Here is a 24,836-nt window from a genome sequence, read left to right as displayed (position 1 = left end):
ACCCTCACATTTAAAGAAGCCTGCAGTCCATGAAAACGTAACATTTTAATTTGTAAGATACCACAAAACTAATGTTCTAAAGTGCCTGATTAATTCTTGCATATTTTCAGGTGACCTTGTTTATATTGTAATGGAACTACATGCATCTTTACACATCTGTTTACCTATCAGCTGTTTCAAACAAGGGCTATGACACATCGCCCATGCTGAAGAGAAAGTTAGCACAGGGACACAAACTTTATTAGAATCAAATCAAGCAATGGCATTGGTACACAAACCTGATTGCACAGCACAGATGTTTACATGACTGAAGTTAAAGTACAAGAATTCTGGCCTGAGCAAAAAGTGAACATGCTGTAGAACCAATATCTTCTCTCTCACAGACAATATAGTACGTATCACCTCTTGTCAATTGGGAGGATGTGGCAGCCTTGATAACCATGTAATCGCAATGAGATTCTGTCGTCCATTCAGTTCCATTCTAGTCTGTGCTGTATTGAAGGGATTCAAAACTGATTGCACTACATGAGTGGATACTCAGTTCTTAATTTTGCTCAAAGTGACTGCCTTTGTATTGAGCCCTTCATATGCTCCCAGTTGTTATAGAGAGCATAAAGGCTGGTGAGCATCAGTCCTGCCATGCCACCTCTTGCTATGCCACGTAGTCCACCTGTAGAAGAATAAAAGAACCATCAGGCAATGAACATGGTCAAGAGATTCAGATCTGTATATGAAAAGCATGTGATCCACCACCAACAAACCTTGAATAAAACTGGTATTAGTTGGTTCATACACAGAAAGGAAGAACACTAACCAACAAGTTAAAATTAGTTTATATGGTATGCCAATTTTTAAAGAAGAGATAACAGATCAGTTAGTAATATCCTAGCTCAAAGACCTGATTACTTTTTGATGTTCATGTTTTATAAAAATCCTTATCCTATTAAGAAAAAAATCCTGGATGAGCCTTTTCATCAAAGATACAGAAATCTTCAGTAACACTTAAAATAAAGTGTTATAAAAAACTTGTGCAGGACAGAGGAATTAAGCACCAAAATACAACCAAATCTCATATAAAATCTGGCTTTTCAGGCTGAATTGTTTCCATTAAGATAGGGTTAAAAGCAAATACAGTATGTCTGGCAAAGTTGCTGGGTGAGAGTTTCATAAATGGGTAATCTCACAGGACCAACCACCTGCTACTTCACGTTCTGTACACTAACTGATAGGCTTCAATATTTACCAACCCCAGCAATCACACCCCTGTTAGCCTCAGATAGTCTGACTTCAGGAGGTCTCTGAAACAAGCATCTATCATTATCTTTCTCTTACGCATACATGTTCATGCATCAGTTGAAAGCAGCCCTTTACCAAATTTGCTAATCTGCAAGCTAGCAGGCTCTACCTAGTACCCAGTTCTAATACTACAATGGTACCCTGCTACTGGAGACCTGGGTCTCAAATAAGAATGCTCCTTCCTTACAACCAAGAAACACAGTGGGAGCCTTCGCCACCATTTTGCTCTCTGATGTTCCAGGTGCATACTAGTAATTGCAGCCTTTATGGATGTGTTCCTGATGAACTAGTGATGCTTACTCCTAATGCAGGGCATTTGAAATTTCTGTAAAAGTACCCTGACACTGATTTTAACCAATGTGAGTGGGGCAATGAGGCCTAGGCATTATAAATAGGGATTCTTCAGCCTCGCTGATCTTCACTTCCAGTGGCAATCATCAACATTCAGGTATTCTACAGATTAAAAAAACTAAAATTTATCAAGACATTCGGAGAGACTCAGTACACAGAGCTTTATATTTGAAACTGACAAACATTTAAGATGCATTCACTATCTCTATTCCATGCTTCATTCCAAGCAAAGAAGAGACATCAACTCCTTCAGGTTCAAGCTGTGCCCAAGGCACATTCCCTCTCCAAACCCCAAGCAATTACAAAACTCACTAAAGTTCTGTAATTGAGTTGCTTCCCAATATCTCTTGACAAAAAAGGTTGTGGTTTGCCAAGAAAGCCTGAGCAAGCTCAAGCTCAGAGGACAGGCTCATTCCCATCCGGTTCCTTCCCAAAGCTTAGCTCAGCAACAGAAAGTAGGGCTTCTACAAACTGCTTTAAAGACTGGATGTTCTTGGAATCTGTGCCTGGAAGAACCTACTGAAGTCAAGGGACTCAGGATATGCCACCAATGCTTCTAGAATGAATCCAGGACTTCTAAGCATAGCCAGATATATTCAGTCCAATCAAAGAATTTATTTTTATAGAATTGTTCATATCTTTTGGTGAAAACTATGGTCAAGATCCTGCCACAGATATTGCTACAATGATGATGATGCTTTACCCCCCCCCCCCAAAGAACCTACCTCTTAAGCTGCAGCCCAACTGAAGGGCACTGGGAAATGACAGCACTATGCACCCAGTCACAGAATGCAATGACACCGACAGCTAGAGAGACTGCTTCAGGTCCTGTTGCAACAGCTTCTGTCAATGCACCCTGCTACTGGGAAAGTGCTGGAGTATAGTCATTTTCCATTGCTCTAAACTCCAGTGCCTCAGGAATGCTTTGGCTAGGGCAGTGCCTGGTTTACTAGGTTTTTTGGGGAGTTCTGTTTCTTGTTAGTGGTGATAAAAGTGAACTTCAAAAGTTACAAGTTTATCAATCTATTTTCTAATTTTGCAAATGCTGGAACATTATGCCAGCCTACATTAGAGACAGAAATCAGAATTGTTTGTAGGACTCTTATCTCTCCAATGTTTTTGGATCCTTTGCTCAGCCTGAGGATTTTTCAGAATCTAAAATCAAAATTTCACATATTTCTAATGGCATGGAATTCTTCTTTCTTCCAGGATATTCCAAGATGTACATCCAGTCTTATATAGTGACTTTCTGAAGATGTTATGCCTGTAGTGTATGTTATCTCAAGCTCTGCAAGACAACTGTGATATACTAACTTTATAGAGGGCACATGTAAGATCATACAGTTTAGGAATACCAATTAAAATGCACAGAATAAACCAAGGGATGAAAACTTACATATTCTAATAAGTACTTTGTTACTACAAAAGGTATCTATTGCTTAAAGTAATAGATCCTTGAACGTTTAGTCTATTCAGTAAGTCTATTTACTGTACTCGTCTATAAGTCTAAAAATTTATGCCTAAAAATTGACCCCAAAATCCCAGGTTGACTTATTTACGGATCACTATAGTAATGTGATAGCAGCTCTTTCATATTTCCCCATGTGGTGCCTGAGAAGAGTTTATTTATCTCTGGAGCCAAGAAGCCCGTAGGTCTGGCTGAAACAAAAGTTGAGCGATGAAGCAAAAATCCTCAGTGAGAGCCTTTTGCCATACGCACATATACACACACTGAAGGAGCCTCCAAGTTTTACCCTCGACCTATCCATAGGTCATGGCAAAAGCCATAATTTTGACCCCTAAACCTGACCTTGACTTATACATGAGGTCAGTTTATAGTTGAGTATATATGGTAAGGTCTTCTCCAAAAGTAGTTTCAGCTTCAATGGACCAGCTGAAACCTCCTAAAACTTCTATGATTTTAACATATTTTTGTTGTTGCAGTAACAGGATTCTATCATATGTTTCCTAAAACATATTTTAATTTTAATTAGTTTTCAAATACCACAGCTGCGTGAGGCAAAGCATGATCCTCTCACTATTGCTGTGCTGCAACTCACTATCATAGCCAACAGTGTGGAATGCTGGAAGCTGGAGTCCAACAGCATCTAGGCAGCCACTCTGCCCATGCCTGTACTATAGTAATATTTTGAGTAATGGCATGTCGCTAAGATAAGAATTGCTATCAGCATTGCAGTAGCTGGTGTCACTGTGCAGACAACTAAAAAATATATATATATAATTTAAAATGAATACCAAGACGTAAAAGTCAACTAATCTTTAAACAAACAGAACAAATAGCTTTATTGCTCTTGATAATGTCTGAGTGGAGCAAGCAAATGATCTATTGCAATTGTATTAGGTAGGAGTTCAACAAACCCTCTTAGCTGTATATGACAGACAGAATTACAAGGGTATAATTTTATAATTTCTGCACTTCTCCCAAACACCATTTTCTCTCTCAGCTTTGCTTCCATTTAAGAGAATCATGGAGAAATCTTGTGCTGGTTTCTGAAATACATAATCTAAACATGTATAAGACTTCCTAGGTTTCCAACAGAATCATGCCGGTGTCAAGACACCTTTTTCCTTGAGGAGCCATTTGTCAATAATGTCTTCCAGCTGCAGTCTTAAGCCACCCCAGGAGCCCTGCTGCTGCAGTGGTTAAATGCAGCCAAAACATTGTGAGTTCAATCCTCCAGGTTGACTCAGTCCTCTATCTTTTCATAAGTGGGTAAAATGAGTCCCCAGCTTGTTGGAGGCAATTGGCTCACATGCTGTAAACCACTTAGAGAGTGCTTAGTTCACTATGTAGCAGTATAGAAATGTAAATGTTGCTGCTATTCCAGGTACAATTCTACTTCCTCAAAAGGTTAAAGTCTCAAGTTTTGTCTTGTTTTGGCCCTTCCAGTTTCAGTAGGAATTAGCTGGATAGCTTCCAAAAACAACGAACCTCCCTGACGTGCAGAGGGCAATAATTAAACTGGAAGATCAGTTTAAAGATCTGGATATATATTTGGTTTAGATGTAGGTGTAATGTGACCTACATCTAAACATCACTGCTTAACCAATCATAGACTAATAAATGCACTGGCAATTAAAATCCTACTTTTTTCTCAGACTTTCTTAAATTGGAATTCAGTGGAGTCAGAGAAAACATATAGGATTTTAATTGCCAATGCATTTGTTAGTCTAGAGTGTAACGCATAATACAAATATTGTACACTAGTTGCTATTCAATATACTATCCTCCCATCTGTTGCCTCTTGGTCTGGAATAATCATCTCTACCATTAATTAAAAGATACAAATGTAAGCTTCCTCACAAGCCACTAACAATACAACTTTTGCAACAGGGTTTCAGATGAAGTTTTTAATGGGACAATTTTTTTATGTCATCATGTTATCACAGCAGTCAATTTATAGGTAATTAATTACACAAAATAATAAGTAAGAAAAAGGCCTTGTATAGTGAGTACTTCCCACCATTATTATTATTAGATTTATTTATAAAGCGCCGTAAGTCTACATGGTGCTGTACAAAACCAGGTAAAATCAACATTTATAGCTACACTTCTGACCAAAGCTCTTTTCTCAAAACCAAAATTAATACGGATCATTTTGGAAACATACCTGTACTTTTATATAGCATCCCTGTCATGGTTCCAGCAGCAACTGTGTTGAGATCATCCTCCGCACCCCGTGTTTTTTCTATGATAACTCCAAATGCGCTATATAGCAGTGCTGGAAGAGAATTCAAGTTGTGAGACAATACAACATAAAACAAATGTCCTGCACTGGATAAATATACCCCATAAGACTGCAATCTCAGTATCAGTCCCTTTTCTATAATTAGTACAGGCTTGCAAAAAAAAGCTACTCATTTCACTGCCTACAGAGAATATGAATTTCCTCCAGGTAACCGGGCAAGGAAGATGTAATTGAAATTGGTTCTTTGTTTCTTGTCAAGTCAGATCAACAGATTGTTCAGTATTTTAATTGCTTTCTCCTCTACTCCAGTTAGGCTGCAAGGAGTCTTAGGATTCCTACAGTTAATTAGCTACACTGTCCCTATGTGTTAATGGCAAAAGAAGCAAACATATAGTTGCCTATGAAGATTCTTCACTATCAGCCTAAATTCTTGAACACCTACACTATTCCTGTAGTAAAGCTGTAGCACTGTAGAGTTACTAACGGTGTATTTTGAGTTTGAAATACAAAGTCTTATTCAATACTTTCAAAGAAATTACAGCACATTTTTTTCAGTTTAGAAGCAGAGCTGCTTCCTTTTTGCTTCAACAGCTGTCACAAGGTAAGGCAAAGGGAAACCAATTTCACAGTAAAGTGACAACTAAAGCAGTATCTTAAGTTAAAACCTGAAGTACACAGACGTATCTCATGCTGCAGATGTCTCTGCACTATACCCCACATTGTTCCAGAGGATGGCTCTGGCCTACCAGAGAGCCTTTTACAGGATGTAGGTGCCTATGTGGAGTGGATGGAAATTATTCCTTGTGTAAATGTCTTTCAGTGAATCTACATCAGAATATCAACCAATGACAGCTAGTGCTAAGAACTCAGCTGACTATAGCATGGGATGACAGCTGACATAAATAGGATAGCTCATTTGTGGAAGCAGGAGCTAATTTGCTTTAAGAAATCTGATCTAACAGCTTTCAAAGAGAACGAAAATGTGAGAAGAAACTTAATCAGAGATGCAAAATTAAATCCTGTGTTGCTAGAAAATGAGAAGAATGTGCAAGTCCAAGAATACCACACTGCTTCTCCTTGTCTTGGATTAGGCATTCCCCAAACAGCTGAAGGAACACAGGAACAGGTACTTCTTAAAATTCTTGGTACTTTCCACTTTAGACCTTGTTACTTTCCACATTAAAGTTTGGAACAGAAAGCAAATAATGGGGTTCTAAAAATAATCCCGCCAAGAGGGGGGGGGGAAGCATGGGAAGATCTTTAGAACAACATTTATATAAATGGGGGTAACATTAAATTCAAACAGAGAATCTTATTGAGGAAGTTTTCAATGTCCCAGGGTGTCCAAGTTTCACTATTGAGACCAGGAAAAGAGCTTTAGGGTTTTAAGAAACGACAAAACTGCCTCTGAAGACTTGGCTGACTGAATGTTCCTAGACTGTTTTTGACTAGGAGATTGATGAATAATGTGTAGTCAATGGGTATTCTACCTTGTCAGGTCCTAACAGTTGGATTTAGATAATAAAGATGGAGACACTATTGGAATAGAGTCTATTGAGCTGTGTGAATTAGTTGCTGATCATAAGGGGAAACAGAGGAACCAATTTAATATTTTCTAAGAAGAGATCATCTCTGTGAAGTGCCTTGCTGTTAATGAGCCCTAGACACATTTTAACTCGGTCAGCTGCGTGGTTAGACAAAGTGGAAAATCTATAGCAAATAAGAATTAAATCAAGTTACAAACTGAATAGGAGTAATATTGCCATAGTGTCCAATAAGGCACATTCACAATTCCATGAACATTAAAGAGAAAAATAACAATAATAATAGATACAGATTAGTCAGGTGAAATCTTATTATTAGCATGTGCAAAACTATTTGTAAAGCGTTAATTGAGAAGTTGAGAAAGCCAGCATGATGTTGCTGTTTGAGCACTGGATTGAGACACTGAAGACCAGGGTTCAAATCCCCACTTGGCCATGAAAAACCACAGGATGCTTGGGCAAGTCACATAGTCTCAGCCTTAGAGGAAGGCAAACCCCTCTGAAAAATTCTGCCAAAAAAACCCCATGATAGTGTCGTCATAAGTCAGAAATGACTTGAAAGCATATATCAAAAATATAGAGATCAATTGAACATTCTATAATCCCACACCTTGCTCATACTACACACTAAGAGTTATCAATTCATTTCTGTTAGCAACTGAAAAATCCTATCCTGAATTTCAGTGTGACCCTTATTACTAAAAAGGTACTTGTCACTGAATCGAATTCTATAATATTTGCACGTATGACACAAAAAACAGGTCAGGGTAGAGAACAAGGAAACATAAAAAGCTATTACTCAAGAAAACAAACACAGCTGTGAACCTTCTGTTAATGTATCACTTGCAATGCTGGAATCTTGAACCTAGTCACCTTTGAGTCTGAGTGGCAATTTTCCACTGGTACAATCTAGGACCGCTTTGCTGACAGGGGGAAAAGCTTGAAGAGGATAATCTTCAGTTACAAAGAGCAGTTTCTCAGTCCTCCAGATTTCAAGCAGCCCTACTCACCAGGTGGTGTGAAGTCATCTTGCCCTCCCTAATACTATGCAAATGAACCATGAGGCTAAAATAGTTCAGCCAGTTCAGACTTGTGTCCTGATTTTTTTTTTTTTAAAAGCAAATGTCCATATTTAAAGAGCTATTAAACTGAGTTGCTCACTTGTATTTCATTTACAGGATGAGATTACTTACCTAAAGACCCAAGTGTGTTAGCCCATAATGCCCCTTGTCTTGTCACCATATTTAAAATCCTACAAGAAAATAATAAGAGAGCCTGAAGTTTATTGCTCTGTAACTTAGTATACTATGCAAAACTAAAAGGAAACCCAGGCAGAATTAAAAACTTTAAAACTGTGTGTCCTATTTTGTTTTTTACTGGAATCTTGAAATGCATCACGCACAGTCCAGTCCAAGAGATACACAGGTTGAAGATTTCTGATCCCAGGAATTTGTTTTGAGAATGAGACTGAACTGTCCTCAAAAGTCCTTGAACACAAAAATCCACTTTTGTTTAACCCACATCCCAGGTTCTTAATATCAGCAGCATATGAAGGAGAGGGTATCATTTTGCTGTTGTAGTTTAAATTTTAGGGTATCAAAACCCTTGCCAATATACTGCAAACCTCCCACAGTTCTACAATAGATCTCTGTCTACCTTATGTTCACTCCAGTATAGACAAGTGAGCATTTTCTTTGACTCTTCCATTTACAAGCTCCCTTGTTGGAAGGCAGGAGAGGCAATCTCTAGGCCACTGGCCTGATATAAATCACTAAGTGTCCTGAAGTTTGGGAGACTGCAACCCATGTTGCTTGTCTTGTAGCTAGTATGGTAAGCAGTAAGTGGGGAATCCTGTTGCGAGATTCCATAAGGAAGGGGGGGGGGGGGGGGAGAGCAGGCCAGGGTACCTCTTATTTCCAATTTCTAAGATCTGAGATAACAGGGTATGATGTCCAGAAATTCTCTCTGCATGAAGGTGAAATGGACATTGTCATGGGATTACAACAGAGGATAGAATAAGGTTGCAGGTTCTGCCCCGCCCCCCGAACATAAACTGGTCTGCCAATTTGATCCTAGCGGCAATTCAACCCTTGAGATTGATACACTGCTCCCACCTCCGTCATTAGAAAACAGTGACAGAAGGCTCATTAAATTCTTTCTACAAAGATAAACCAAATGTACACATTTTTCTTATTTCTAGTATTCTAACCACACAATTTGATGACCTAAGAAACAGACTTAAGGCAGGTGGCACTCTCTTATCAAGACTACTCAAAATATTCATAACTGAGCCCCGAAATCTGAGTTCAACATTGCATGACCAATCTATTTGCAGAAGTTTTATCGCTGTAGAACATGTGAGTTTGCAGATTTTGGAATGCTCTAGCATATACTATGCCCAAATCCTGGGCATAGTATATGCTAGACATCTTAAAGCAGCAGTATGTGAAGGAAATGTGAGACACATGTAAAGCTCTTGTTCACTGATAAGTGCAGATTTTACATAATGTAAAATCCTTACAAAAGAGAAGGTATGTATACTTTAACACAGAAATTATGTGTATGCTCCCAGACTAGTGCTGAGGAGGATTTTATCTGCTCAGCACACTCTCAGAGAAGCACAGTACTGCACCACACTGGTGTTAGATGCCTCCAGAACAGAGACAACAACAGACAGTTGAACTAGCCAGTACCTTTTATCTTCCAGCAGTGTAACACTGTCACAGACATGGAACAGTCACAGACAGCTGACTACTGCTGGAGCTTAGGAAGAAACAATTGATTAGATCATTTCAGGACATGTAAGTTGTCTTTTACTCACATAACATTTCATTCTTTATTCCAATGAATAATTGATTTTAACTAATTAAAAAAGGGGGGTCCCTCATCTCTTTGAACAGATTTTCAAGAGGGGCAAAGGAATGGAAGATGAATCAGCAAAAGTTACCTCTTTTCTTATGCTGGTGACAGCATCAGAGGATGCCTTCACTAGCAGAAGCAGAGTCTAAATTCAAACCACCATGTCCAGGAAAAGAAACCTAGCAAAATAGTAACAAAGTGTGCAGTCTCCAATTGTTTCAAATCTCTGGATCTGAGAAGAAGAAACATTGACTCCAGGCCACACAGCTAGGAACTAAGAAAAATCGGAAATACAGTGGTACCCCGGGTTACGAAATTAATTCGTTCCGCCGCCGCTTTCGTAACCCGGAATACTTCGCAAGCCGAAAAACCCATTGGCGCTAATGGGGAAAAGCCGCGATTTCGTGTGAAATAGTGCCGAAAAGCACCAAAAATTTTTTCGTAACCCGAAAAAACCTTCGTAACCCGGAACAGTTTTTTTAATTGGATTTTTTTTGTAACCCGGAAATTTCGTAAGGCGGCGCATTCGTATCCCGGGGTACCACTGTAAGTTTAGGAATGGGTCCAGCAGAAGAGAAAAGGGAAATACTGTATCTCATCAACTATGAGATATTCTCCAGATTCATTCCTGTTATGAACTATTTTTTATATCACATACCTGGAAAAAGCTGCCATTTTTCATAAGTTCAGAATTCACAGTGTTTGGGCAACAAATATTTCAAAACATATTATCAAAGATATATATTTAATCTACAGTCACACACAAAGTAGTGAACAAGTTGCGCTTTAAAATAACAATGAGAAATTCAAAAACCATTCTTATATAAATGATTTTATATATATCCTAATTGGTGTTAGGCTCGTTACTTTTAGGTAGTTTAAAAACATGGTATGTGTGTCTTATTGTAAAAGGAATATGCATACTTTCAAGCCACTGGGAGAAAGACCTGAATTTTATGTATTTATATATTTACTGGATGTGAGAGCTGGACAGTTAAGAAGGAGGATAGGAGAAAAATCAACTCATTTGAGATGTGGTGTTGGAGAAGAGTGCTAAGGATTCCATGGACAGCCAAAAAGACACAGAAATGGGTCATGGAGGAGATCAAGCCAGAAATCTCCCTAGAAGATGACAAACTCAGGTTATTGTACTTTGGACACATCATGAGAAGGCATGAATCACTGGAAAAAACCCAATAATGCTAGGAAAGGTAGAGGGGAGTAGAATGATAGAAAGGCCGCATGTGTGAAGGATGACTCTATTAAAGAGATCACAAATATGAGTTTGCAGGAGTTGAGCAGAGCAGTGGAGGGCAGGAGGTCTTGGAGATGTCTTATCAGCAGGGTCACCATGAGTTGAAATCGACTCGAGGGCAGTTAACAACAACAACAACAAAAACCCAAAATGTATTTATTTACTTAGTGTGTCACCTCTGCCCTGTAAATCTTAAGAATCTGGCATATTTGTATAGAGAGATGTGGTCTTTTAGACAGTCTAAAAGGAACAGAATGATTGAGGAAAGTGACCTTCAATATATTTTCCTGAAAATTCAGTATAATACATGCATCACTCTATATCTACTGCCACCTGCTGGAACATAACAATTTGTTTGATATGCCAAAAGTTAAAAAAAAATCCCCAGGACCAGTCACTTGACTCTTATTACTATTACATTCAAATAAATACATTTCATTTCTTTTATTTTCCAATATGCAATGGAGGGGAATACAAGCAACAGTATTTATAGCCAACATTACAAGTGATATCCATCTTTCATGAACTGGCTTTCAATTTGCATACAGAAATATGCACACAATTAATTTAAAAGTGCTCAATCCAGAAATTATATCCTTCATAGAAGGGCTCCATTATGATTCTTTCATACATGCTGCTGTCAAACTTTCAGTCTAGAGATCTTAATTCCATGCCCTCCTTCAGAAGATTATAATTTGGGATGCTGTCTCACATTTTATACTGAGATGGAAGTAGGGTTGCCAACAGACCACAAAGAGCCAGTTTAACCTGCTTCTGTGTTTATACCAGCAGTGTGATCCCTAGTACTAGTACTCTAGTACTTGGCAAATAAAGCTTTTCATAGCATAAAGATAAGTAACACCATTAACTAAAAACACAATGATGTCAAACGTTAAGGAAAAGGTTTAAAATAATAAAAAATGGATTTCAGTCCCACCATCATTTAGATGCAGTAGACTATCCTGCCTCTGGTGGCTCTAGGCAAATCTTCCATCTATAAACTAGAAATATGTTTCTTTGGGAAAGAAAACACAATAAAGATGACAATACTCAGAGGTTAGAAAGTTACTTGTTAAAAGTAATGCATTATTTAACAATATAACCCCCAAAGTACAGGCACCCCTCTGTTTTCGTGGGGATCCATTCCGGACCCTGTCCCCCATGAAAATGACCAATATTCAGGCCCCACTGGCTTGAATGGTAATGCACACCCCATTCTGTTCCCCTCTATTTGCCGCCTGTGAACAGGCGAGGGAAGCAGACTCCCAAGTCTGCGAAAACGGAGGGGTGACTGTAATTTGTTACCATAAACATTATCACCCCATCAACGTGATGAGTTAGTAATAGCGTTAATGATTACTTTATTGCTTTTTTTTTGGGGGGGGGAGTCATCAATTAGATTGATAAGAGAATGATATAAATGAGAAACTCTGCTCAAAGCACTTCTAAAAACACCCCAAAAATATGTCAGGATATGCAGGTAAGCATAGTAAGTTGTGACTGGATGAAGGGTTTGCAAATAGCAGGTGTAACTAGGATAAGGTAAGCATGAAATTAATAGTTAAGAGAGCAAATGGCCAATTTGGACAGGAGGCTATGATATCCAATCTGCAGACTATGACCCAGTACAGACAGGCCAAAATAAAGCTGCTTCAGGTCACTTTGGAGGTATGCTGTTTAAATGATGCATGCGTCCTAAGAGGCCAGAAGCTGCACCAAAGCCACACTCCAATCCTAAGGAGCTTCTGGCCTCTAAAGATGCGTGTGTCATTTAAACAGCATACCTCCAAAGTGACCAAAAGAAGCTTTATTTTGGTTTGTCTGTATGGGCCCTATAACTGCTTTGGAAGTTTGCTTGGAGTTTGGGAGCATATTGGTATTGTGTGCTCTCCATGTTGTTGGAGCATACAGGGGTCTGTAGTGCTCTCCATGCTGGCTCTCTATTATAGTACATGCTGCTGAAACTGGTAATCCTGTTCATACTAAGTTAGTTTTTCCATTTTATATATGGAAAACTATTTTACAATGCCAGTGTATTTAAAGGGACTTGTGCAACCACAGATTTTGATATTCATGGTGGATCCTGGAACCAAACCCCAGTGGATACTAGAGGCCCACTGTAGTATCTGCTGCTTCGAGGGAAAATATTCAATTTATTGTAAGAAATATTATACACAGGTTTCAGTGGAATCAGGTACTTACTGTACATTTCTAGGTTTGGACCAAGCCATGCTTTGGGTCTCCTTCAAACCTAATCGCAGACCATTCAGTGCACCAAATGCAGCTCCTGTTAAAGCAGGATAACAGAATTTATTACCTACAGAAAAAACACCAATAAAAGACCAAAAACCAACACACATCCCAGAAGGAATTAGATATGCAACCTACAGAAAATCACACTAATTATAGGCCCGGGACAGACCACCAAGAAGTGGCAGCCTGCCGGCGGCCTAGTTTCCTCCGCAGGGACAGCACAGCACCCAAATGGCGCACTGTCACTGCGGAGGAAAAAGAACCCAGAAAACCCGGGTTCTTTTTCTGGTGCCGCAATGACATCGCGAGTGCAACAGTGCACTCACGACATAAGAGCAGTGTGGCAATGTGTGGACGCCGAGTGGCGCTTACTTAACAATGGCATGTTCATGTACACAGGGCGCTGCCATTGTTATGCCATGGTGCCATGCTAGGGTTAGGGACCGTGTGGTCCTTAACCCTAGAATCGGCGCTGGCACAGCGCAAAAGGCTGTGTGTATCGCACCATAGTTATGTTTTATTAAGTATGTACACCAGTTTTGCTGCTCCTTGACTCGTCGCTTCACCTGACAGCTCAGGTAGATGCGACAGTCAGGAGCACTTGTTATCAGCTTCGGCTGATACGCCAGCTGCGCCCCTTCCTGGAGCAGGGAGACCTTGAAACAGTTGTACATGCGCTGGTCACCTCTCGATTGGACTTCTGTAATGCGCTCTACATGGGGCTACCCTTGTCCCAAGTTCAGAAATTTCAATTTGTACAAAATATGGCAGCCAGGTTAATTACAGGTACTCGTCGTACCGATCACATAACACCGGTTTTGAAATCCCTTCACTGGCTGCCAATTAGTTTCCGGGCAAGGTACAAGGTGTTGGTGATTACCTTCAAAGCCCTACATGGCTTGGGTCCAGAATACTTAAGAGATCGCCTACTTCCATACTGTCCGTCCCGCACTCTAAGGTCCTCGGGGAAGAATCTACTTCAGCCAATAAAATCTAGGCTAAGTTCAGTCACCCAGAGGGCCTTTTCCATCGCAGCTCCGAAGCTATGGAATGACCTGCCGAAGGAGATCCGTGACATTTCTACTCTTACAGCCTTTAAGAAGGCTCTTAAAACGGATCTCTTCCGGCAGGCCTTCCCTACCTAGTTCTACTCCCCATTTACTGTGACTTATGTCACTCTGTCCACCAATTCTTCTCTTAAATTTAATGAGAAGAATTAAATTAAAATTAATTAAAATAAAATCCTTGCCTCAAGAAGAAGAGCCCTCCCTCCATGACATCATCATCAGACCTGGGAGGGAGTGAAAAAGAGAGGCCCAACTTCCATCAGGCCTAACTGTGAATGTACTCACTTCGCTCTCTTTAATTTTATTGTATTTTATTTATTTATTGTATTTTATTTTATTATCTTTATTTTTACTGTTGTAACCCGCCTGGATTCCTTGTGATTGGGCGGGCTATAAATAAATTATTATTATTATTATTATTATTATTATTATTTAATTATAATGGTTATAGTATACTACTAAAAGCCAATGCAATTTTACAGGCAAGATTGTTGAGTTCTCGATAGCAGCAGCCATTTACTTCCCCACTCTGTCTTTGTTCCATGTATTCCATATTCTACATTTGCTGACTTTGATTCCTCTTTTCATATGCCACCTTACCTTACCTAACCTCACAGCACTATTTATCTCAATTCTACTGGAAATGGGTGAGATTCTGAATCCCCAGAACCAAATTCTGCTGTGTAAAAGTTTGTAAAAAGCTGTGTAAAAATCCTAGTGTGGTGGATGAATTTTCAGCTACAATAGATTTATTGAAAGATGGAGTCAGTTTGGTCAACAGAATTATGCATTTTGAATTGAGGCCCCATGAATGTAAACAGGGATTGGAGCAGAGACATAAAAGGCACAAACTGACCTAAGTGAAGGACGTGGAATTCTTTGGTGCTATGAACTAGCTGAGAGGCGTAACTCATGATAAGGAGGCATCTCTGTTGAAGGGTGGGGGGGGGGGGGCTGAAAGCAAAGACGGTATGGAATGTGCTTAAATGGTATTTTAATGTATGCATGTATCTTTGCCCTGATTGAATGAAAATTTTTGTACATTTGCACTTTGAACCAGCCAATAGAATACATTGTTAGGGACCTCAATGTTGAATTTACCTATATGAACAGCCATTTTCTATGATTCGGGGCCTCCGTTTTTGGAACTTTAATTCCACTGAGGACATTTTTCCTTTGATGGCATTTGGAATAAACTTTGAATTCTCAGCACATTTTTTGGGTCCTTTTGTCACCTTGCTTCGTCAGACCTGTGACTTAGTGAGAGAAAGTCTGGGTTCCTGAGATTTCTATTACACTAGTTAGTTTCTAAAAGCCTGATGGCATAAAAATGTTTTAACGGGCTGTCAGAAAGAAAGCAAGGACAGATCCATCCTGGTCTCCCTATGAAGGGAGATCAAAGGGTGGGAACAGACATCAAGGCCTTCTCCCCTGTTCCCATCCAATGAGCCTGAGGAGGTGGTGCAACAGAGAGAAGGGCTTCTCCAGATAATCTCAGAGCTCTAATGTGTTCATAAAGGGAGATACAATCCTTCAAGCAACAAGAATCAAAGCTCTATGGGGCTTTATATGTCAAAACTAGCACTTCAAATTGCGCTTGAAAATGGGCTGGAAACTAGCGGATCTGTTATAACAAGACTTTTTTTGGTTCAATGTACCCAACCCCAGTTAACAACCTGGCTGCAGTTCACTGGACCAAGTGAAATTTCTGAAAACTCTTCAAGGGCAGCCCCACATAGAGCCCATTACAGTAATCCAAATGGAATGTAACCAAGGAATATTACTGTGGACTGATCTGACTTCGTCAGGAACTGGCACAGTTGGTGCACTAGTTTTAACTGTGCAAATGCAATGTGATCACTGCTGAAGCTTGAGCCCTGAGACATAGGGCTGAATCCAGGAGTACCGCCAAACTGCAAACCTGTGTTTTAGTGGGAGTGTAACTCCATCTAACACATGCTGAATCCTTATTGCTAGAGTTGTCTTTTGACTGACCAGGAGCACCCTGGTCTTGTCTGGATTAAGCTTCAATTTATTGGTCCCAATACAGTCCGTTACAACTGCCTTCTCAGGTAGACTATCTTAATGGGTAATTAAGAAGCTCTGCAGAAGCTCTGAATCCCACAAAGTCTAAATCTGACCCAGAAGTGATCTGTCCATAACAATGGTATAGTAGAAGCTGTTTCATTTCCAGATCACCATGATCCCATCCCATACAAAAAACAAGGTCTAGAGGGTGACTAGCAGCATGAGTGGGGTCAGATACCAACACTCTACTCCAAGCATAGTGCAACTGTCCCCCCTTTTTTGTATCTCTCTCTACTTTGTATAACTCGGATGGTTGTTCACTGAGCACCACTGCCTCTCTCCCTTTGCTGGCAACACATCTCCCCTCCCCACAGAAATGGCCATCAGTTTATACTAACAGGGATGTGCCTGTAAGCATGTAAACTTTTCTTTTCTGCAAAGCAGAAGCTGGACAAGCCCTTGCCCTTGTGCCACTCCTAAAGTGGCCCCATGAAAGGGGAGACTGGCAACCTTGCCCACAGAGTAGTCCCACTTATATTTCCCAGCCTAGGGAGCTAACTGAGTTTAATTGGAGAACCTGCTGGAGATTGCTGCCTGGGCCTCTGTCCTGTAAAGACGTATTCAGTAGTGATGATTTCACCCAGAGTATCCTTTGTAGCTTAGTATGGATGGTTTTTAAAATACAAACCTACACAAATGTTACAAAACAGGATGGAGAAAGGGGGGGGGGAGAACCCACAGAACAGATGTCAAACTCTTAGGCATGAAAGATGGATCAATAGTTAATAACTTGTATTTTTTTTTTCAAATCTGCAATTAACTCGGTGAAGCTACAGTCTCTCAGGCCATTTCTTCCATGTTCTTTCTTTCTTTTTTGTTTTTATTAAACATGCCCCTTACACCCTGAATGGACATGAGGACATTTGTGCCATGTTTTGTTCCTGCCCCACACTAGTTTCTGGTTAAATAAAGAGGATAAATGGACAAGAATTGGACTTTACAAGTGTAATATCCAAAAACCAGTTGCAGAATATTTCATCCTCCCTGAACATGCAGTATGTAATCTAAAATTTCCAATCTTTGAATGAGAAAATTATAAAGGAAGACTAGAAAGAGCTGACATGAATTATATTCACAAATTCCAATCCATTAGCAGAGGTATGGCCAAAGTCAATGGCTTCATGGCACACTACCTATCTTACTCCAAGTGTCCTTGCTACTGTATACATAACAAACAGAATCTTCTCAGAGACTATTTGAAATCCTAGGAAACTGACTTTTGGTAAGCAAATTTATTGCTTTCACACATCAATGTTAACTGACCACTGTAAAGATCTGAGAGAGCAGTATCTCCTTATGTAGCCCTTTGAAAAATTTAGGACAAGGCTCAGGATTTGCATCTTTCTGGATTGTATTAGTGTATCCAACTACTTTATATAAATATATTTTATATCCAGAGGCCTGGATATCACTCTGTACTGCATCTAAAGAAGTGGGTGTATAGCCAGAAAAGCTCATGCCAAAATAAAAACAAGTTATTTTTAAAGGTTCTGATACATTCCTCCCCCCCCAATCCCCTTTATGATTAAATAAAGGGCTCTCTTGGACCTAAAACAGCCTCCCCACACATCTCTGGCCCTAGTGTGTATTTGTGGAATGCTTTAATTTTTTTAAAAAATCTCAGTTTTTAAATTTTATTGGAAAAATGCAGTGATGGGGAGTGGGATTCTTCATGGTCCAGTGAAGGCAGGATTCTCCCAATCCCTGGCGGCTGCTGAGAAAACCCCATGATAGGTTTGCCTCAGGGTTGCCGTAAGTCAGAACTGATTTGAAGGCATACAAGAAAATTCTTATTTGGCTTACTATATTTTCTTCAAGTTTACTTCATTGAATTTTTATGAGTAATGCATAGTTTAGTTGATGCCCTTCTTAAATTTATCAATGTAGTTATCCCCCGCCAATTTTTTAACAGTCCCTTCAGGCAGCCATACCAAAAATAAATAAATAAATAAAAAATATTTAGTCAGTACATGCTGGGATATTTTTTTAAAAAATAAAACTTTTTTTTACATCAGACCCCATCTCTCCTTTAAATCAGGTTTTATCAGATGTTGCCAGTTTCCTTTGCTTATAGTACTAGTGCAAGCAGCTGACCACAGCTGGAATTTAGAGATGAACATCAGCTCTAGTGCCTGCTCAAACTATCAAGCTCATGTTTCATTGTTCATCCTTGACAATAAAATCCTTGCATTCAATACACTGTAGGAGCTTCACCCAGAACATCCTTTATAGCTTGTTGTCTATGACTTTCAAAATAAAATCAGAACAAAGTTTACAAAACAAGAAGAGAAAAAAAATACAGCAGAGATCATGTGATGTCAAAATAATAAATAGTAACAACATAGCACATTGTAACATATAATGTAACAGAACTCTGTTGTTCTTCCTACAAGAGGTCCCTCCCTCCCACCAACTATAACAAATTCCCTTCTGGAACTTGCCAATTTAACACATACAAATCAGTGTTATGTGTTTAACCATGAAATATATCTCTTCCCAAAAAGTGGCTTGCAGTATACACAGACAACTCCATCTGTGAAGGAGAGATTAAACATTGCAAAATTGGCAAATTATGTTTATATTTGACAATCACACACACATAATGGTATACAGTCGGCCCTTCTAATACACGGATTTTTTATACACGGATTCAAGCAGACACGGTTTGAAAATGTTCCAAAAAAGTATAAATTTACCTTGATGTTCCATTTTTTATAAGGGACACCATTTTGCTATGTCATTATACTTAATGGGACTTGAGCATACACGGATTTTCTTATCCATGGGGAATCTTGGAACCAAACCCCAGCGTATAACAAGGGTCCACTGTACATTCTAATGATTTAAATTTATTAGTACAATATAATTATACAAATCAAAACTGATTGCATACCTGTCATGCAACATCCTCCAATTGTAAAGAATGCCAACTCAAATCTGCCCCTAGTTTTGCTAGCTCCAGTGGGTAATATGAATTCATCTGTGTCCTGAAACAGAAACAATCTTTTTCAGTTATATTTATTATCTTTTAATTCAAGAACTGTTCAAGCGACAAATTAGTTAGCAAACCCCAAGTAAAAAACATATATTCTACTCTACACATTTTGATTTACATGGATAATTCTTACAGTTGTTAGTATAGTGTTCTGCCAACTACCCTTGCATATGAATTGTTAACTGTTGTTAAAATGGAATAAATCAAAGGTGAGTGTTATTGTATTTTTTGTAAATCATCCATACACTATCACACAAAGTCAGTGCATGTTGAACAAGTATGTATGCTTCCAGACTAGTGCTGAACAGGATGGTAACTGCTCTGCACACTCTCAGAGAAAGCACAGTACTGTCACACACTGTTTGTCAGTTGTCCCCAGAACGAAAACAATGACATACAGCAAAAACAGACAGCACTTTTCTCTCCCAGTAGTGTAACACTGTCACAGACATGGTATTGACAAAGACAGCTGACCACCACTGGGATTTAAGATCAAAATACACTCAGAATCATCAGTTCCTGGATAAGCTCACAAGAAAGAAGCTTTTCTCACTTTGCCACTCTCCAGAGGAAAATGCTAGAGGCTACTGAGAAAAACTTCTTGATGCTGTGACTATGTATGGGAGCAGATCTTTACATACTCAAGGAAAAGAGGTACTGAACATACTCATGTATAAGTCTAGAAATTTAGGTTTAAAAACTGAGTCAACTTATCCATGAGTCATACTCTACCTCTTTACCCACTTTACCTCTACTATACTCTCATTTAAAAAGGAACCATATCCTGGTGAAAGGCAAGAGTGTCATCTTCCATGGAAGCACTGAATTCCCTCTGTTTTCTCATCCATCCAGCCTTTAGTAGGAGCACAAACAGTTATGCCTCCTGGAATTTTATCAGTTATTTGGCATTGTTTTCCTTTGCTTTGCCCTTTACATCCTTTGTTAGATGCTCCTAAGTTTTACCTTCGACTTATCCATGGGTCGTAACAAAATGCATAATTTTGGCCCTAAAAACTGCCCTTGACTTATACATGAGGTCGACATATAATCGACAATATACGGTAATTACATATCAAAAGTAACCTAAAGCAGAAGCTGCCTGTTAAGACTTCTTTTTAGAGATTGATATGCTTGTGTGACAGCTCAGTTATATCTGTAGTGATTCATTCGGAAGCTAGTACATCAATTACCCTTGTGCTTCATTAGGTTACAGTAGGATATTTATTCAGTATAGATAAATATTTATTACAGTAACAGACCAGCATACGGTCAGCCCTCCTAACTCGCGGATCTGAGATCCACGTCCTTGAATATCCTCAGATGGACAACCTCTGCTATTTTCAATGGCATGTGCCATTGAAGCTTGAATATGCCTCCGTTTTCACAGGGGGAGGGGTCCAGAACGGATTCCCCCGTGAAATCAGAGGGCCAACTGTATATTCAATATAGCCAAGATAGCTTCTTAAGTTTTCTGGTTTGGGTAAGAATTTCAACTGCTTTATCAGGAACAGGGGAGGGGACTTAGAGGTGGAACTGTGCATCTGGAAATCAATGTATCGCACAGTGTAATGTGTGCACTCTTGTATGGCTTACGTTTCAAGAGATAATCAGAAATCCACTCCTGTCTTGCTTGCCTGCACTTTCCTTCATTGCCAGATACCTGCTGCAAATTATCCTAGTTTTCTTCATTTAAGGCACAGTTTTTTTAAACACAGATCTATTTTCCTTTCAGCAAAACATTCAAGAAATAGCTCCCAGTCCAATTTCTCGAGTGATTAGAAAATGACACATCTAGCATAGCATCTTCTCAAATGTTTCCAAACAAATGACCACCCAAATATTTCCTTGAAACCCACAAAACAAGAATAAAAGCATAGTCCCCACCATCACCATGTCAGAATCCACCTTCAGTCAATCATTCAGGGTGTATTCTGCCATGAGGTTTGTAGAGATAGATAGATAGATAGAAGGATAGGGAATTAGGGAATAGGTTCTCACCCACAAATAGGGAAGAGATAGATACGCATATAGAGAGAGGAATAGAGATATAGATAGGCATGCCACCATGAGGAATGGGCCGGATGGTCACGTACTGCAGTTAGGTAGTTTTATGAGGGGTTGTTGGGAAACTGATACCAAAGATGCATACAGCCTTTTATCTCTACTTGGTAGAGGAACTAGGAACCAAATGGGCAAAAGCCCCCTCCTTTCCTTTCCTATTTCAGAACAAAGGGAGAAATCCTACATCAAAGGCTGAACTGAAGGGAAACCAACTCAAAGGGAGGGGTTTGGGGAATTGTAAAGTGCTGTCTCTATTTGGAGTTCCTCAGATTCAACAAAGAAGTGGCTAGGAATACTTCTACTTAGTCCTTACAATAAACTTTCTGATGTAGCTGAAGTTTGTCGTGGATTTTTGGTCAGAGCAATTCCAAGTCTCACAGGAGTGGATCAGCCTTATTATTTCCTGCATGGCAGGGAGTTGGACTGGATGGCCTTTGTGGCCTCTTCCAATTCTATGATCATATTCCTGATTCTGGTGGAATCTGTAAAACTGGCCATTTGGCTACTTGCTGCTGTCTCCAGATCATTTATGAATGCAATAAATAGAGCTGGGCAATTTCTAGGGGTTGGAGGGGCTGTACCGCCCTATACTGGAAGTCCTGAGGACCAAATCCGCCTAATTTGTTTGGGGGAAGGAAAAAATAAATCAGCCAACTGCCCTTCCAGAAGCCTCTACAGGACATTTTGTCATTTCAACTCTCTCCCCATCCTGTTTCAGGTCCAAAAAGATATTTCTTTCCCTCAAGTGTTAGAAGCAAATTCAGTTTGCTTCTCTTTTGGAAAAAAAGCACTTGCAGGCTAATCACATTTGGGAGACTCTTTTGGGGGTATAAATGTCCAATGTTTGGCCAAGACTTTTCTGGAGGCCTGAAAAACAGCTTTAGGGACTGCATGCAGGCTGCATTTTACATATCCCTCGATTAACCTAGCAAATTCCAATTTGAGTGTTCATCTTTGTTATTATTAAGAAGCTCTGTATCATGTTCAAGACCTATATGTATTATTTACGATAAGCTTTTTGGGCTATAGCCCATAAAGGTTAATAAACAAATAAATAAGATTAGCATTAGTTTTATTCTACTGCTACTTCTATTCCTTTTAAAAACTATTCACCAAGCTGTTATAGAATACTATTAAGATGGAGTCATGCCATAACAGTTATTTCATAACTTAAGTTCAGTGAGAAACCTTTGGCGTTATACAAGATTTGCACAGCTTACATAATTTATGAAGTGACTAATTTAACCAGCCAGTACAACTAAACATTAACGCAGTTTGAAAAACCATCACTATCTTACCTGTATAAGGTATCTGGGATCCACATTCAAATAAGGAGACAAAGGGTTCATTCCAGTCACTGCAAAGGGAAAAATTGTAGGAGGAAAACATAAATTTCACAAGATGACAAAAAGGTAATAAAGAATATAACAGTTGCTTGGAAAAGAAGAGTGGCAAAGTTAAGAGTCACAGGCTCTAATAGTGTAACTCTAACATCATCACTTTTCTCTTCATGTATGATTTTTAACATGTTTTCCTGATGAAGGAGCCAGTAAAACTTTGAAAGCTCTGCATTTCGGCTGGCCAATAAAGGCATTGCTCTTTTGTGTATTGTAATTCCTTACATGGGCAACACAGCTACCCTTGAATATGCCTTCTCAAAAGGAGGATACTCATCACCTCATTTACGCCTGTTCAAAGCTAATTCAGTTGGTGCCAGAGAACATTTCCAATGTGTGCATCCCTAAAATGTATCCTTCATATAACTTGCAAATCAGCACAAAAATGTTTTTAATGGTTAATGAGAACCAATGCATCCCTCGAAGGCACTGCTGAGAAAATACATCCCAAGGCATAAGCTTCAAATGAACATAAATTTAAGATCAACCCTTGCTTCTGTAAATCTTAGAACCTGATTACAGAAACCTAGGCTGCGTCCACACTGCAGAAATGCAGTTTGACACTGCTTTAACTGTTAGGTCTCCATCCTTGGGATCTGTAGTCTGTTGTGGCACCAGAGCTCTCTAACAGAGAAAGCTAAACACCTCACAAAACTAGAAAAGCCAGAATCCCATGGCATTGAACCATGGCTATTAAGGCAGTGCCAAACTGCACTAACACTGCAGTCTTAAATATTTCTGTATTGTGACTAGAGAATGAAGGAAAAGTGGCTACACAACCTCTAAGGGAACTTTCTTATGTGTATGAAGCCATGGCAGCCTGGGTGAAGGAAGACACCCCCACCATATGCACGGTCCATGCTTCCTAAATGGATCTGTGGCTGGAGGGCAACTGCCACAACAACTGGCCACAGGAGGAGGAGGAGGAGGAAGGGAGGTGTCCGCCTGTGTCTCGCTTGGCCAAGCAGATTTTGAAGGTCATGGCGCTGGCTTTAAGACAGCTTCCAAGGTGCGACAGGAGCAGCAGTGTGGATGGATGCCCACGAGGCACGGATGGGCCTTAAGCCCCTTTATCTTGCGTTCCCTGTTCAGCCATGAAACCCATTGGGAGAAATGGCTCCTGACTTGAGACTCCAACCCAAATATGTAAAAGGAAGCACTGCCTCCTTTTCAGTTTAAGGACAGAGACAAAAGGTTAGATGGATTGATGGCTAACCCAAAGGGATGGAGACATGCAATGGATATAAAGGGCTGTAAGTGTTGGGCCCACAACGAACTCCAACTCCCAGAATTCCACAGCCTTAAGCCAGGAGTGAGCAAAAGCGCTGCCAAAGCGGCTTATTAAGCTTCCAGTGTGGATGCAGCCCAAGAGGGAAAGGCGCCTGCTGAGATACTCACAGGGGACGCCGGCCAGGTCAGCGTGGGAGTACCCCGGCCCCCCGACCCCTCCAGCGCCGAAGAGGCCCCCCAGGCCCGAGCCCTTCGTGTTCCCGGCGCCGCCCTCCATCCAGGAGGCCTCTCCGCTCCCCGCAGCCGCTCCTGCCTCGAGGAGCCCAGACGACGACCTCTGTCCTCCTGGAGCCCTGGCCGGAAAAGAAGGGGCCGGAAAGCGAGCCCGCGAAGCGACACCCGCCTCACTCACGCGCTCTCTGTAGAGACTTCCGCTTTGCGACAGAGAGAGGACGGGAGAGCGTCTCGATTTACGGCCCTCGCAGCTACAGCCGCCTCACTCGCATTCTCTGCTTAGAGACTTTTGCTTCGCCCTTTTTCCGCTTTACGACGGAGAACAGGAGGGGGTCTCGTTTTACGGCCCGCGGCACCATTCACACTCGCCCCTTTGAGACGCTTCTTTCCCCCATTTCCGGTTTACGACAGAAGCTAGGTCTCGCTTTACGGCCCTCGGCGCCACACTCTTTGAGACTTCGACTTCTCCCTTTCCCCCTTTCCGCTTTACGACGGA

The 24,836-nt window shown here is 40.2% G+C and overlaps 1 protein-coding gene and 2 non-coding genes across 3 annotated transcripts; all 3 read right to left on the bottom strand.

Moving 5' to 3' along the window:
• Nucleotides 1-218: 218 nt before the first annotated feature.
• TIMM23B (translocase of inner mitochondrial membrane 23 homolog B) lies at nt 219-24,648 on the bottom strand. The gene is made up of 7 exons (XM_042459666.1): nt 24,275-24,648; nt 22,778-22,836; nt 19,317-19,410; nt 13,218-13,302; nt 8,095-8,153; nt 5,280-5,390; nt 219-670 (listed from the first exon to the last, which is right to left on the bottom strand). The coding sequence occupies exons 1-7, from the start codon at nt 24,381-24,383 to the stop codon at nt 555-557; spliced, it is 633 nt and encodes a 210-aa protein (XP_042315600.1). The 5' UTR covers nt 24,384-24,648; the 3' UTR covers nt 219-554.
• LOC121927452 lies at nt 9,459-9,663 on the bottom strand. Its single transcript, XR_006103218.1, has one exon. It is a non-coding gene; the product is annotated as a small nucleolar RNA SNORA74 (small nucleolar RNA).
• Nucleotides 19,697-19,902, bottom strand: LOC121927451. Its single transcript, XR_006103217.1, has one exon. It is a non-coding gene; the product is annotated as a small nucleolar RNA SNORA74 (small nucleolar RNA).
• Nucleotides 24,649-24,836: the final 188 nt, after the last annotated feature.

Source organism: Sceloporus undulatus, chromosome 3, assembly GCF_019175285.1.
Source record: "Sceloporus undulatus isolate JIND9_A2432 ecotype Alabama chromosome 3, SceUnd_v1.1, whole genome shotgun sequence".
NCBI lineage: Eukaryota > Metazoa > Chordata > Lepidosauria > Squamata > Phrynosomatidae > Sceloporus > Sceloporus undulatus.
This window is presented reverse-complemented; position numbering and strand designations above follow the sequence as displayed.